General features: G+C 42.2%; 1 protein-coding gene across 2 annotated transcripts in view; it reads left to right on the top strand.

The window, feature by feature from the left end:
• Positions 1 to 11,515, top strand: part of LOC307119196 (mitogen-activated protein kinase kinase kinase 1-like) — an 89,255-nt gene extending 77,740 nt beyond the window's left edge. For both annotated transcript variants that reach the window (XM_079805295.1, XM_079805296.1), the window contains exons 14-20: positions 307 to 1,576; positions 3,345 to 3,497; positions 3,874 to 4,036; positions 4,710 to 4,841; positions 5,244 to 5,386; positions 7,425 to 7,556; positions 9,780 to 11,515. In XM_079805295.1, the coding sequence (XP_079661421.1) occupies positions 307 to 1,576; positions 3,345 to 3,497; positions 3,874 to 4,036; positions 4,710 to 4,841; positions 5,244 to 5,386; positions 7,425 to 7,556; positions 9,780 to 9,929 (2,143 nt within the window). In that variant the 3' untranslated portion in view covers positions 9,930 to 11,515. The remainder of the gene's footprint in view (positions 1 to 306; positions 1,577 to 3,344; positions 3,498 to 3,873; positions 4,037 to 4,709; positions 4,842 to 5,243; positions 5,387 to 7,424; positions 7,557 to 9,779) is intronic.
• The last annotated feature ends 5,006 nt before the right edge of the window (positions 11,516 to 16,521 follow it).

Raw genomic sequence — 16,521 nt, 5'->3', positions numbered from 1 at the left:
TCCGAGCAAAAGCACATGTGCAAGTGAATTGATCGCTTGAAAACACTCCACTAGATCGTGGTTCCGAAACATGGAAAATTAAGTATACCCAGGTCTTTACAGTTGAATGCATCACAGACCCCATTTAGAGCAGGCGTTAAGATATTTTGTGTTGTACCAGGGTTGCAAGCAAAACGGCTCAATATTCATTCAGTTTTTGATAATTAAACCGATTAAAAAAGGTAAGGGAAACCAGTTTGCAACCTTTTTGTGGAAAGTGCTTTGCTGTATTGTCATGGGTTTTAAATCCATTATTTTACCTTTTAGGTACCAGAAGCTGCTGCCTCTTCTAAGTTTTGCGCTGCAGTCCATCGATAATTCTCACTCCATGGTGGGTAAGCTTTCTCGTCGCGTCTTCCTGAGCGCTGCCCGTATGGTAGCTCGTGTGCCTCATGTCTTCGTTAAGCTACTGGACATGCTCAACGTCACCAGTTCCACTCACTATGCCCGCATGCGCCGGCGTCTTCTAGCCATTGCTGAGGAGATGGACATCCTGGAAGCCATCCATCTGGGACTAGACGACCTGCAGACTGGGCACAGTTTGCACTCCAATGCCTTCCTCGAGCCCACAGCCCCCCATAATTCCCCATGTATGACTGAAAGGAACTCTCCCACCCATGGTCTACAGCAGCCAACCGCCAAGGTGGCACTTTCAGGTCAAGCCAGTTCAACTCCTGTAGATGATATATCAGAGAGACTCTCAAACATCGTCACAAGCCCTGCTGAGTTTCCAAAGCCCCCCATTCAGGCCCGAAACAGACCTATGAGTCAATGTTTGAACTCCCCCTCATCCAGTCAACCCCCGAGCCTTCCTTCTCTGTCCATAGCCAATGCCTCAGCCTTCCCTCCAGAAAGCCCCAAAGCCCTGCCACAGAGTTTAATGCCCAACAAACTCGCCCAGTCCTCACTGAGTACCCAGCGCAAGTTGCCGCTGCAGAAGGGATTAAGTGGAGGTGCCTGTAGCGGTAAGGAGCCGGAGAAGTTGCCCTCCCCTGTGTTTACCCAAGCTCGGCCACTGCCCTCGAGTCAGATCCACTGGCCCAGACCCACTCGACCCTCTCCCGCTGCCTCATCTGACGGAGCTAAAGCTTTAAGCCCAGGGATAAAGAGCAACATGAAACTGGACCTTCAGGAGGCCAGGTCCAGAGAAGACATGGGCTGTAGTGGCGGTTCTGCTCTCATACCCAGTGAGGACACAGTCTTCACACCAGTAGAGGAGAAATTCCATGGTATAGACGCTTCGGCCGATCTCAGCTCCAGCATGGAGGACCTGTTGGAAGCCTCCCTACCTGCGGCAGACAGCACGGTCACCTTCCAGTCCGAAGTGGCAGTGTTGTCACCAGAGCAGGCCAACACGAATGACGACACGTACAGTGAGGACATGACCAAGAACCAGAAGTGCAAGGAAAAGATGGAGGCTGAGGAAGAGGAGGCCCTGGCGGTAGTCATGGCAATGTCTGAGTCGCAAGATGCCCTGCCTATCATCCCGCAGTTACAGGTGGACAAAGGAGAGGATGTGATCATTATTCAGGTGGATGTAAGTGCATGACCTAAATATTAATGTCATAGTAAACTTTGCTAAAAAATAAGGGCGACAACAGCTTGTCCCTGAGGCAGTACCCTTTATAGGACATCTTGGTACCTTATCTACCCCAAAAAGGGTGCATATTAGTAGCTTAGGCCCTGTTTACAGGTATTAAGATGTGTTTTGGTCGAGAGAACATGGTGCTTGGTTTGTTTTTCATCTTTAAACCAAACTTGGGTCTTCAGCCGACCAAGTTCAAATCCCATCTGGCTAGTCAGTAAGCAGTCTTTTGTGGCTGTTCGAACAAGCTCAAAAAATTTTAGACCCTGTATTTAGCGTCGTCCACTTGTGATCGACCAAAACACATCTTAACACCAGGTGTAAACAGGGTAATATGTACCCTTAAAGGGTTAGTTCACCCAAAAATGAAAATTCTGTCATTAATTACTCACCCTCATGTCGTTGGACACCCGTAAGACCTCCGTTCATATTCGGAACACAAATGAAGATATTTTAGTTGAAAGCTGATGGCTGAGAAAGGCTTCACACAGGCCTCCATTGGCATTCAGTACATTGACACTTCCAAGATCCATGAAAGGCACTTAAAACGTCGTTACAAAGTCTATCTCACCACAGTGGCTCTACAATAATCATACAATGCGACGACAATAGTTTTTGTGCGCAAAAAAAAATCAAAATAACACCTTTATCCAACTTGTTCTTGTCTTCCGTGTGCGCCTCCACGACGCATGCGCGAGAATATGACGCAGATCCGGCGTTCGGACATATGACCCAGAAGCGATTTGTTTACGAGCAGAGGAAGACGCGCGTGTCTAAGCTGTTGGATTCTACATTGATCGTGCTTTAGGTCTCGGCGTAGTGCTCAAAATGGGGCTTCAGTGTGTATTTCATCGATTCCCGAACACCGGCGCTACGTCATATTCTCGCGCATGCGTCGTGGAGGCGCACACGGAAGACAAGAACAAGTTGGATAAAGGTGTTATTTTGATTTTTTTTTGCGCACAAAAACTATTGTCGTCGCATTGTATGATTATTGTAGAGCCACTGTGGTGAGATAGACTTTGTAACGACGTTTTAAGTGCCTTTCATGGATCTTGGAAGTGTCAATGTACTGAATGCCAATGGAGGCCTATCTGAGGCCTTTCTCAGCCATCAGCTTTCAACTAAAATATCTTCATTTGTGTTCCGAATATGAACGGAGGTCTTACGGGTGTCCAACGACATGAGGGTGAGTAATTAATGACAGAATTTTCATTTTTGGGTGAACTAACCCTTTAAGGTGCTACTATATAATACGATACAATAAGTTAAGGTATGGTGGGAATAAGGTAAAAAGATGTCCCATTAAGGTCACTGCCCCAGTTACAAGCTGTTGTACCTCTAAAGCAGGGTTCCTCAAAGCAGGTCCTAGAGGGCCACTGCTCTGCAGAGTTTAGTTCCAACCATAATTAATACACATGAACAAGCTAGTCAAGGTCTTCACAGTTACTAGAAAATTGCAGGTAAGTGAGTTTGCTCATGGTTTGAGCTAAACTCTGCAGGACAGTGTTCATCCAGGGCTGGATTTGAGGAACCCTGCTCTAAAAATTTTTGGACAGTGTAGAAATGAATTTGACAGCAATAATATCTAGGTTTTAAACCTTGCACAAATGACTGTTTAATCATTCTGCCTTGTGCAAGCACTACTCATGTTTAGTTTTAAGATCAAAAGGTTTCTTTGGCTTAATTTCTCCCTGCATTTTTTCCTTTTCATGGTCAGACACCAGAGACTCTACCTGGTCATACCAAAGCAAAGCAGCCATACAGGGAGGGCAAGGAATGGCTAAAAGGGCAACAAATTGGCCTGGGTGCCTTTTCGTCATGTTACCAGGCTCAGGATGTGGGCACTGGTACTCTGATGGCTGTCAAACAGGTGAGAATATCTGTTACACACACCACCCGATACTTCATATGAGGATTTTTCATCCCCACCTTTACTGATCAGTTTTTCATTACATTTTCATTACAATTTTTTCATACAAACTTTTGCTCTTTTCTAACACTTTATGGGGATCTGTGTGTTTGGATAGTTGTACATGCAAAGTTCTTAAAATTATCAGAAAATACTATAAAAAAAAATAATAATATTGATGTCACTAATAACAATAGTAACACAAGGTATGCCAGGGTTGGACACCCTTGAGGTTAATAAAGGCACTACATATGGACACAGGGGCGCTGAATATGTTTTGGCAGCTATGATAAAACATATACAGACATGATGCTTGATTGTGATTTTAATTATTCAGGTGACGTATGTGAGGAACACCTCCTCAGAGCAGGAGGAGGTGGTGGAGGCACTACGAGAGGAAATTCGCATGATGGGTCTCCTTAACCACCCAAACATCATCCGGATGCTTGGGGCAACCTGTGAGAAGAACAACTACAACCTTTTTGTAGAGTGGATGGCAGGTGGGTTGTCCACAAACATGCAAAGCGCAAAGGTGTGGTCACATATGTGGACAACACAACAATAATAGGCACTGCGTAATTTCTTTGCGCCTGCTACATCCATGGTACGGCAGCAAAGTTCCATGATCGTTATGCAGGAATGAGAGGATAGTTCCTAGCTATATCGGCCTAGAAAATCGCAACTTTTCATTTTCCGCCGGTCTTAGTACATAATGTGACTATACACATCACAACATGTTAGCGTTATTTTGTCACTTATTGAGCAGTAGGCTAGATGGAGCTGTTTACCTCCAGTCTTTGTGCTAAGCTAGGCTAGCGGTGTGTGCGTCAGTTAGAGATGAGATGAGAATGGTATGTATGGACTTATCTAACGCTGGGGGATAGTCCCAAAAAAGTCGCCGTGTTCCTTTAAAAGAAATTAACTGTACATCATATAAGTAGCCCCTAAAAACGCAACCCTGTAATTTTTCCCACGCCTGCATTTTCTAAATAGCCCAATTGTGCAGGAAAACCGTGACCCTGGAAGCACTGGATCTCATTATGCATTATTACATTAACAAGCGGTCCTTTTGGGTTTTTTTCATCTTTGTTAGCGACACTTCTCAGAATTACTGTTTTACCAGATCTGTCCTAGTCCATAAAAGCCATACTTGAACTCCTCTGTTTTCTTCAGGTGGCTCTGTATCTCATCTCTTAAATAAATATGGCGCGTTTAAGGAGGGTGTGGTCATCAACTACACAGAGCAACTCCTACGAGGTCTCTCCTACCTCCATGAGAATCAGATCATACACCGTGACATCAAAGGTAAGCTACTGGAGAATTGCTACAGAAAGCACTGCTATTGTCTCAAACTGGTAGGAATGGTTTCCAGCCTATTCTTGTGTCCTGACATGTTGGTTTGATGGATAAATAAGGCTGTTTTAAGCTCTGTTCCAAACCTAATCAGGTACCTACTGCCTACTGTGACAGCATCATACTGTAGGTGCGCTCCCAATGTTTTTTTGTTTTTTTTTCAACTGTTGCAGTGCAATGGAGCTCTTTTTGTGTAATGTGGAGTTGTTGCCCAAGCGTGACGTTTAATTTCAGTTCTGAGGCCTTTGATGGTAGCTCTCTACGTAAGCAGAAGATAGCAAGGCAGCTCATTAGGTTGTTGAGCAGAGCTTACGATGTGTTCCCATATTTATGGTCTCCTTTTAACCTGTGTAGGTGCCAATCTACTAATTGACAGCACAGGCCAGAGGTTGCGGATAGCCGATTTTGGGGCAGCAGCACGTCTGGCTTCAAAAGGCACAGGTGCGGGGGAGTTCCAGGGTCAGCTCCTGGGAACTATTGCCTTCATGGCTCCTGAGGTAAACATTTTAACTGAAAAATGCAAAACCTGTCTTTTCGCTACATAAAACGTGTTGAGATGGAAGTGTTTAAACAAGCCACTGTTTAACTTTTGTGTTCCATAAACGTCCATGTGATATAGCAAGTCAGGCACACAATATCAAAACTATTTTCACAACTTGCATTCAAATAGGACAGTATGTGATGATGGCCTTTTTATTTTGTTTGCAATATTTATGTATTAAATGCAGACAGTACAGGGAAAAAATGCATCTGTTTGGTTTTAAACTGAGATGCACAATAGTCACTTTGCTTGGGTCCATTTTATTCAACTACTCAAAGGAAATGTAGAAGTTAGCCTCCTCAGTCTCTGCTTAAAGCTTTGGTAGTTTGGTTTGAAATTGAGAGGAAAAGAGACCTTCCCAGGCAAAAGAAAGCTTGTTCATTTTGAAGAGGTTTCAGTAATGAATACCCTGTCAGTGGAGGCAGGGCCAGCTGAACTGCTTCCTAATTAAACAGTGTTTGGGCACACAATAACAACAACGATTTAAGGGGTCGGCCAATTGTGGCGTCCTCAAAAGAACTGCAATTTACTTTATTTTCTTGTTACTCTGATATCTAAATCCACTTTGTCCTATTTTCTTGACTGGCCACGTAAAACTGAACACCACACAGAGAGGTCACCAGACTTGACCACAGTTTTGTGGAAGAACAGTGACATTTAAATGTTCAAAGCTTGGAGAGCAAGGAAAATTGTGCACCTATGCACCCCTGTTGACCTGATGAGATCCATGCCTAAAGCCCTGTCCACATCGCCAGCGAGACGCAACGACTGTGACATGATCCCATTCATTTTCAATGCAGAGTTGGCGACGCAAACATCAGGAAGCCCTTCCACTGATGTAGTTTATAACAACACTCTTTGGTGGCAGAATGTAAAGTTTTGGTGAAAACTAGTCACTAGTCAGAATTAAATGTCTTAAATTTACCAGCAATCTATATAATCTTCAATCTCATAATAACCAATAACATTACAGCAATAGCACTTGAAACACCCACAATGGACCGTACAGAGAGTAGTGACATACAGCGATGAAATTCACTGGCAGTGTGAAAGCTTCTAAAGGGCCACCTGTATTATGGGCAATGGGACCAGAATGGTGGTGGTTGTTGCTTCATCTTTGCCCTTCCACTGGCCACTGGATTGTGCCGGTATCATTTGATTTAGATTTTTTCTCACTGCCAGTGATTTTCTGTAATCTATGTGTGCATTTGCACACATCCCGTAAAGACACGTAACATCAGGATGTGACATGTAATATCTCTGCAGCGTCTTAAGTTTGCTTATGATTTGCAATCATAAAGACAAGCAGGATGGGTGGATTGGAGACAATAAATTGCCTGTAGGGATGAGTGTATGCAATGGACTAAGACACTGGAATAGACTACAGCATCCCCGCAACCCAATATGGCACAAGGAAAATGTATGTTTGTTGGGACAGTTTATTTTAGTGAACCATTTAACCACCAGAATTCCTCAAATCCGCTCCTGGAGGGACTCTCCCCTGCAGAGTTTAGCCCAAACCCTGATCATACTCGCCTACCTGTGATTCTTTAGTGATCCTGAAGACCTTGATTAGCTTGATCAGGGTGTGGAGCTAAACTCTGCAGAGCATTGGCCCTCCAGGGCAAGATTTGAGGAACCCTGTCCTACACCAATACATGGCAGTATGCACCCAATGAGCCACTGTACACACCTGCTGTTTCCTCATTATTGAATCTACTCAGTTTTCAGTTAATCATAAAACAAAAGTAATCGTTCAATGCATATTTTCATTTCTCCAGTCAAAAGGTATATCACATGAATGTGGAACGCATTACGCAACCAAAAAAACAAAAAGACTACAAAACAAAAACAGACACTTAATTTCAGTTAATGACAAGTTACATTTTTGTGTATTTGATCGCAGCTTTCTTTAATGGTCTCTGCGTTTCTACAGATATCGTCTTTAGTGTCAGATGACAGTTTGTGTCATTAATGCATGTGTGTGACTCTAGGTGCTGAGAGGGCAGCAGTACGGTCGCAGCTGTGACGTCTGGAGTGTGGGCTGTGCTATTATAGAGATGTCCTGTGCTAAGCCTCCCTGGAATGCTGAGAAACACTCCAACCACCTGGCACTCATTTTCAAGGTGAGGATTGAATTGCATGTGTGCATGAACTAGGGCTTTATGAGCAAAAAATAATGTAGTCATGTTTGCTGAAAATTTAAGCCATTGGATACGTTATCATAAGTTAATGTCGATGATTTCAGGTCAATCAAGTTTTTGACATACTTGACATTTCCTTTAAATGTTTTTACACATTAAAACATTAAAATAACAACAACACTGAACTGAACAAATAATGAAACTACTAGTTAAAACATGCACTATCAGTACTCAGTAGCTTCAGAAAGTAAAAAAAAACTTAAAGGGTAAATTCACAGAGCTTTGTATTGTTACGAGGGGTGTAACGGTACACGTATTCATACCGAGCCGTTTCGGTACAGGGCTTTCGGTTCTGTGCACGCGTTTAACAGTTAACAGTAGGCTTGTTTTAAGCGCGGAACACACTTCAATCCGAGTTCCCAGACGAACATATTAAATACTCAGTCCATTTTATAACGAAATTCAAACGATAAATGCTGTTTTTTGATGCTCTTTAATGTGGCGTGAATGATCATCTCTGATCACAGTTCAAGCGGCGCACACATGAACGTGATTATCTGTGAACGCGATCGATCATCTCTTCCTAAAGAATAAACATGAATGAACATCTGAAGGTATGTTGAGGATACATTACAACTTACTGTCACGTATCATATGTTGTGTAATCGCTCAATCAGTGTTTCAACGGCGGAAAGACCTCAATATAACTGCTTGTAAACTAAACAATGTCATGTAGCATCACATTTACCTCAGGCAGTCATTCATTGTCCACAGAATTGTATTCACTAGAGAAATCAACTTTCACTAAATATATGCACTATATTAGTATATATATATTCATTATATTCTACTGAACCTGTTAGTGATGTCTTGATTATTTCATGTATGTTTAAATAAACCTGTCATGAAAATGACAGACACTGTGTATAAATGATTATATTTCAACAACGAATTGGAGAAAAACTATTTTATAATTAGATTTAGAAGTTATTGCAAAAACTGCCTTATGTGAAGTTTACATGTTTGCGTACGGTGTTATTTGAGTGTTGATTGTTATACCTAAAAATAAATAGCAACGGAATTTAGGCTAATAGTTTGGGCTCTGTTGTTAACCTTTAATATTAAAGCCCAAGTAAGGGCTCCCTATATAGTTACACCCAGTGTTGGGGAAAGTTACTTTGAAAAGTAATGCATTACAATATTGCGTTACTCCCTTAAAAAGTAACTAATTGAGTTACTTAGTTACTTTTTAAGAAAAGTAATGCATTACATTATTTTTGCATTACTTTTTCTCACCTGGGCTGGGCTTGTTTTTGTTTTGTTTTTATAACAAAAAAGTTATAATAGAGCTAATAATAAGGTAAAGGTAAAAATGCAAATTCACGCATGAACAGTAGAGGGCACAGCTCTGTTACTTTACTAGTTACTTGGAAAAAGTAACATTATTATGTAACTCAAGTTACTTGTAATGCGTTACCCCCAACACTGGTTACACCTGGTATTAAGTTGCATTTTGGTCGATCGTATCACAAGTTGATGATTCTAAATAAAGGTGTAAACGGGGTCTAAAACATTTTGAGCTTGTCCACTTTCGATCACTTCCAGAGGTAGTTGAAAACGCATGTGGTCGAATGCGTTCAAACTTCAACAAAAGACTACTCCTACTCTCCGCCTACTTACCTAACGGGGAAACATTATGGTAAGTGTGCTAGCCAGACGGGATTTAAACTTTGTCGACTGAAGACCCAAGTTTGGTTTGCAGAGGAAAAACATACCAAGCACAATGTTCTCTCACCGCTCCTGATTTCTAACACGCACTCACAGCGGCTGTCAGGGCAGAAATGTCTCCAGGTGCATTCATATGTAAATTGCACAAGCTTATTTCGTCCATTAGATCGAAAGATCTGAAAAAACCCTTGAAGATATCAGGAGGGAAGTGCTTGAAAGTGGACAAAAGACACCGATTGAAATGCCACTTTTGTTTGTCAGCAAAAGTCCACTGGAAGACGCAAAACGAGTGATTTAGACTTGACCGCACCAGGGCTTTTGTTAAAACTACAGATCAAATGCTCCCGCGGACAGTCGGCTCAACAGTGGGGTGGCGACAAAATCAAAAGTGGTTAAATTTTTTGGCAAAAGGGAACATCACAGCTCTTTTTCTCTAGTCTTGCAGCACCGTTTTAAAAACCAAATCTCCTCCCTCAGATTGCCAGCGCTACCACAGCACCAACTATCCCAACCCACCTGTCTCCAGGCCTGCGGGACGTCACCCTGCGTTGCCTTGAGCTTCAGCCCTCCGACCGGCCGCCCTCCAGAGAGCTGCTGAAGCATCCCATCTTCCGCCACAGCTGGTAGAGCCCTCTCACTCACCTGCAGAGACGTCATACTACTGAAGGCCGCGTCTGGCCTGGGCCTCGTACTGCTGTCATGTTCCTAGTGCTAGTTTAGCCACTTTCTGTCTTTCCCTTGCCTAAACAAACACAACACAGTCAGCGGAGAGGGCCCTAAATGCTGTATCCTCAATACATGATGCAAAAAACATGATTGCACATGTACTAAGAGTGTCTAAAAGTGCCATTTCTGTTTAGATCTCTCCTCTGTGCGTTGAATAGTCCATTTACCTTCTGGCAGGCTGAAAATCAGGTCCTCTTTAGTAAAGGCCAGCCTGAGTAACGCAGTTTAGTGCCCTCGCATTTAACACATTTGATTTTAGACTGATCCTCAGTCGGCGCATGTGTTGTTTTACACCATGAATGTGTTTTGGTGAAAGACAAATCTCTGCTAGTTGACCTAGCGCACCGCTGAATGTGAATGCTTATGATGCCGGTATGGTTCGCTTTTCATTTCAATTCTAAACGGAGATCATGTGTATAAATGTCTGGTTTTACATGTTTTAGCTTAATTGGTGCAATTGGGAACCTTTTCAAAGCTATCGCCCAATTTTAGACTGTGATGTGCGTCTGTAAATCTTGTTTTACATGTTTTAAAGTCTCACTGGAACATAATTTCTGATCTTCAACTCGATTTCAGTTTATATGTTGTGATTTGACTTAATTTCTTTATTTTGGGTGTTCATGATTCAGTTGAAAAATCCATTTCCTTTTCAGCTGTTATTTACTCAGCCATGTTATTGGTGCTGTTCTGTTCACATTCACGAAAACCCAACAGACGTTTTGTAAACGATTAAGCTTCCTAAAGGAATATTCAGCACGTGTAACTGAATATTTCCTCATGTGTTATTTACTCTATTACAAGCGAACATGCTGTTGAACATTTCGGTGGAGGGATCATATTTAGCTTAGTGCTCGTAAACACTGTTTTTCCCAAAAACCATTAACATTATGCTTGTTCTGAAAACATGTCAGGTGTATGAACTGTAGCTCTTCAAGCGTTGTTGCTTTTTTAGGTTTTCTTCGATTTTTAAAACCATTTTAAAAGAATATTGATGACCTTATTCGGACTCCGTTCACACAAATCTCGAGTTTTAAACGTGACCGTTTCAAAATATTTTTAAAAGTAAAGTTATTTAATGCGAATTCTACTACTTTATGTGGAATACAGGCTGATCAAGCTTGAAGAGTTAAGATGTAAATATGAATTTTGGTAGCTAAATGTATTTTACTTGACATTTTTTTTAAGCCACACTTTTCATCATAAATACATATTTTGTTCCTGCAATGGGTGTTTATTTTTTTTCCCTTTCCTTTTTTCCTATGCCTTTATGAAAGCTTTAAAGTTATGCACTCTGTCTTTTATATATACTGGAAAGGTGTCTGTTTCAGTCAGCTTCATAAAATCTAATCAGTATTACTTGAGTTTTCCACATCCTCTGTCACTTCTTCACGGTTCTCATCATCTCACTGTGTTTTGTTGTTCTGTTATTTCATGGGCTTTTTGATCTGGGCTGAACTGACCTGTATGAAATGATGCTGTTTCTCGTCACTTGGTGGTACTTTTTATGTGAAGATTGTCTATTGCTGTTTTATTCCAGTCTTTTCTACCTCAGGTGTCCTCTAGAGTTTTCTTCTACCAAAGTTCACTTTCTCAATATATATAAATAATTATATATAAATATATATATAAAAATATATATTCTTTTATTATAATTTTATATCTCTAATTCTGTTTTTTTTTCCTCGAAGATCTCCAGGGCTTAAGGGCTAACTTATATTAGCACCTTTTATTGTGCAAATAAATCTCTGGGTTCAGCTAAAGAAAAGAAAATTGGCTAAAGCTGTATCTTTTAATCCTGTGTAGCTTTTGTCAAAAATGTTTTAATTAGGTTTTTACCCCATTTGAAGCATTTTATAATGAAATCTACCTATTTTGGTCTTTATAGCAAATAAAACTTATAGGAAAATCAGTTTGTTCTTTGTGTTTTTTTCTTTTCATCTCAGTCAATACAGCAGCACTGGATGTGCTGATTGCATTTGGTTAGATCAGCTATGGTTTCAATGAAATATGGCCGTCTTGACATGCTAGACTTTTCTTCATCTAATTTTCTTGTCCACTTAAAGGCAAAATATGTAAGATTTTGGGATTAAAATGTCAAAAAAACACAAGAACAGTGTTACATATTTTGTTGACTTGTGTACTTACATTATCCCAAATGTCTCCAAAAAATCCATGCGTCGCCCTCCGTTTCCGTGTTTTTTTTTTGTAGAAACCATGGAAACACCAAGAGACTATTTAGTAATGTATGTTTTATTAGACAAGGGAACAACTGTTTGGATACTTTTATAGACCGAAAACGAATGATTGTTATATACATTATATTGGCAAAAGTTTTGGGACGCCTTCCTTTACATGCACATGAACTTTAATCATATCCCATTCTTAATCTGTAGGGCTTAATATAGAGTTGGCCCACCCTTTGCAGCAATAACAGCTTCATCCCTTCTGGGAAGGCTTTCCACAAGGAGTAGGAGTGTGTTAATGGGAATATTTGACCATTATTCTAGAAGCGCATTTGTGAGGTCAGGCACTGATGTTGGACGAGAAGGCATGGCTCTCAGTCTCCGCTCTAATTCATTGAGGGGTCAGGACACCTCCACACCAAACTCGCTCATCCATGTCTTTATGGACCTTGCTTTGTGCACTGGTGTGCAGTCATGGTGGAACAGGAAGGGGCATGAAATTTGGAAGCATGAAATTGTCCAAAATGTCTTGGTATGTTGAAGCATTAAGAGTTCCTTTCACTGGAACTAAGGGGCCAAGCCTATCCCCTGAAAAACAACCCCCACACCACAATCCCCCTTCCACCAAACTTTACACTTGGCACAATGAAGTCAGGCAAGTACCGTTCTCCTGGCAACCGCCAAACCCAGACTTGTCCATCGAATTGCCAGACAGAACACGTCTACATTGCTCTAGAGTCCAGTGGCGGCGTGCTTTACACCACTGCATCTGACGCTTTGCACCACTGCATCTGACGCTTTGCATTGCACTTGGTGATGTAAGGCTTGGATACAGCTGCTCGGCCATGGAAACCCATTCCATGAAGCTCTCTACGCACTGTTCTTGAGCTAATCTGAAGACCACACAAATTGGAGGTCTAGCTATTGACTCTGCAGAAAGTTGGTGACTTCTGCGCACGGTGTGCCTCAGCATGCGCTGTCCCCGCTCTGTGATTTTTACGTGGCGATTTTTACGAGTTTCTATTGTTCCCGATTGCTTCCACTTTGTTATAATACCACTAACAGTTGACACTGGAATATTTAGTAGTGAGGAAATTTCACGTATGGACTTAATGCACAGGTGGCAACCTATTACAACGCTTGAATTCACTGAGCTCCTGAGAGTGACCCATTCTTTCACAAATGTTTGTAGAAGCGTTGGTATGCCTAGATGCTTGATTTTATACATCTGTGGCCATGGAAGTGATGGGAGCACCTGAATTCAATGATTTGGAGGGGTGTCCCAGTACTTTTGGCAATATAGTGTAGCTCTACACAGTCTTAATGTTTGAATCTCGTTGTACCATGTTTTACTATGACTAATATCAATCTAGCTTACTGCAGTGTGCAACAAGTGTTTCATAGTAGCCATCGAGCAAAACGCACAGAGTAACGTTTTTACATAATTTTCAACATGCTCAAATGCATTTAATATGATCAACAGCGCTGCGTTTCTCTACATACGCTTAACCGGAAGTGGTGACTGTGGTATAATAAGTTCTGCTCTGCTTTATACTACAAAAAAATTATAATCTCATCCATGAACATGATTTCTGCCCGAGTCCAGTCCTGATTCTTTTCCACCAGCTGGGAGGTGAAGACAACATCTCCCATGAAGTCATCAAGCGAAAAACTACATAATGTGCCTTTTAAAGACAAATGTATTCTGCGTAAGAAGTGAATTGATGGAGTCAGAGCTCACAGCCCTCACAGCTGATTCACTAAACATAACCTGCCTCGGAGTAGTTTAGCTATGCAGTATTTGTGGGTGATGAAAACCCATACATTCCATTTGTGGTACTGAAAATCCACAGTTTGGTCAAACTTATTTGAATAGATGTGTAAGAAACGGAAAACAATGGAAGCGATTAGGTCATAATACCCTGGAGTGAAGTGTGGACATTAAACACTCCGCATTCAGTGAATCTGGCTATGATCAAATCAATATTAATAGTCATCTGTGTTTATAGAGCAGAATTGTTTTCGTCGGTGCCTGAGGGAATCATAGTTAACTGGAACTCTCACTCCTGCCAAAACACTGTTAATGACGCAAGTCGTCTTACACGCTCAAACTTCTTACATACTCATTTATCTGAAATACACATAAAATACACTGCTCAAAAAAACGAATTAAGGGAACACTTAATCATCACCGTATAACACCAAGTCAATTAAATATCAGGGATATCAATCTGTCCAGTTAGGAAGCAGAAGTAATTGGGAATCATTTTCAACTCCTTTGGTGCAAATTAAAATGACAACAGGTGCACTGGAGAGGCAACAGCAAGACTACCCCCCAAAAGGGAATGATTTTGCAGGTAGTGGCCATGGCCAATTGTTTTCTCCTTATTCTTCCTGATTGATTTGTCTTTAGTTTTGTTTTTTGTTTTGTGAGGGTCCTTGTCACTGTCTGTAGCATGAGGCAGTACCTGCAACCCAAACAGGTTGCACAGGCAGTCCAGCTCCTCCAGGATGGCACATCCATACGTGCCGTCACAAGGAGGTTTGGTGTCTCCCAGCACAGTTTCAAAAGCATGGAAGAGATACCGGGAGACAGGCCGTTACATGAGGAGAGCTGGACCAGGACGTAGAAGGGAAACAACACCGCAGCAGGATCAGTATTTGTAGAGCCCTACAAAATGACCTCCAGCAGGCTACTGGTGTGCATGTTTCTGACCAGACTGTCAGAAACGGACTTCATGAGGGTGGCATGAGGGCGCGACATCCTCTAGTGGGACCTGTGCTATTCTGTATTCTGGGGAGAATATCCTTGGAGGGTCACAAAGACATCCATGTGCTAGCCATTGGTTCCCTCACTGCTGTTTGATACGGGATGAAATCCTCAGAGCCATTGTCAGACCTTATGCTGGTGCAGTGGGCCCTGGGTTCCTCCTGGTTCATGATAATGCCCGGCCTCATGTGGCTAGTGCAGTTTTTAGATGCTGAAGGCATTGATGCCATTGACTGGCCCTCACGTTCCCCAGACCTGAATCCAATTGAGAACCTCTGGGACATAATGTATCGGAGCATCTGAAACTGCCAAGTACCAGACTGTCCAGGAGCTCATTGATGTCTTGATCCTAGTCTCAACCTCGGACGTCACGGCCACTGATCGCTGGCTGAACGTCTGATGCAAATGGCACACTTATCTGGAAACAATTCAGAAGTTTCGAAGCCTTCATCTGATTGGTTGAATCCGCAAGACGTGTGTGTTGAGTTCTTTAACGGTCCCCCTGAAAACAAATGCCGCGACTTCAAACTCCCTTTGGAAGAACGCCGCCATCATGTTTACAACTGTGACAATGTGCGCTTACCAGGGTCGACTAAACGCTGTTTTTTTCAAAAGTATGTGAAGTTCTCGACTCCATTATTGCAGTAAACTTGAACAACGTTCTTGAATGAATCATTTCTAGATGCACACTGTTATTGCAGGAAGATCGACTTTACATTTCCACACCCCTAAACATGACGTGGAACAAAACTAACTGGGATTGGTTGCGAACCATAGACTGTAAAAAAATATGGACGTAGTGTCCGTGACGTCACCCATAGGATTCTGATGAGCCGTTCTGAAGCGCAAAGTATGGACGAGATGGCCGTTGCCATCTTGGCAGAGCGTCATCGCGCGTCACTCCCGGATAACAGAAAATGGGCAAAAAGGCGGGACGTAGGCGGAACTTAAGTGACGCGATGACTAACAGACCGCAGATAAATGGCTATCCACCTGTCACTCGAAGTGGCCACGCCCTTAATTATGCAGAAATGTAATGCTTTATATAATGTAAACGAATGAGTTACAAAAAAATTCACCCCCCTCACAGTTGTCATGAAGGGCAAAATTAGCCGTATAGACCAAAACCACAATATGTACCAGGCTGTAAACATGCTTTATTCTGCTGTAAAATTGGGCATTTTAACATGGGGCTCAATGAGATTCTGCTCCCTTCTGGAGTCTGTCCCTAGCGGCCAGTCGATGAATTGCAGTTTCAGGCACTTCCGTATTGGCTTCAAGAGAAACTGCGGGAGGTTGCCGCTTGTTGCGAACATGTCAATTAAACGTCCTCTTGGGCGGTCCTCGACCAATGAAAGCTGCAATAGAGTCCAGACCTTCTGCCTTCAGTCTGTAGGTCGGGCTACGCGAGACTACCCTAATCCAGGTCTGGGAGGAGATGCCCCAGGACACCATCCGCCATCTCATCAGCAGCATGCCCAGACGTTGTTGTGAAGTGCATACAGGCACGTGGGGGCCATACATACTACTGACTTCCATT

The sequence above is a fragment of the Gobio gobio genome (genome assembly GCF_949357685.1).
Source record: "Gobio gobio genome assembly, chromosome: 22".
Classification (NCBI taxonomy): domain Eukaryota; kingdom Metazoa; phylum Chordata; class Actinopteri; order Cypriniformes; family Gobionidae; genus Gobio; species Gobio gobio.
Note: the sequence above shows the minus strand (reverse complement) of the source record. Positions and strands in the feature narration are given on the sequence as shown.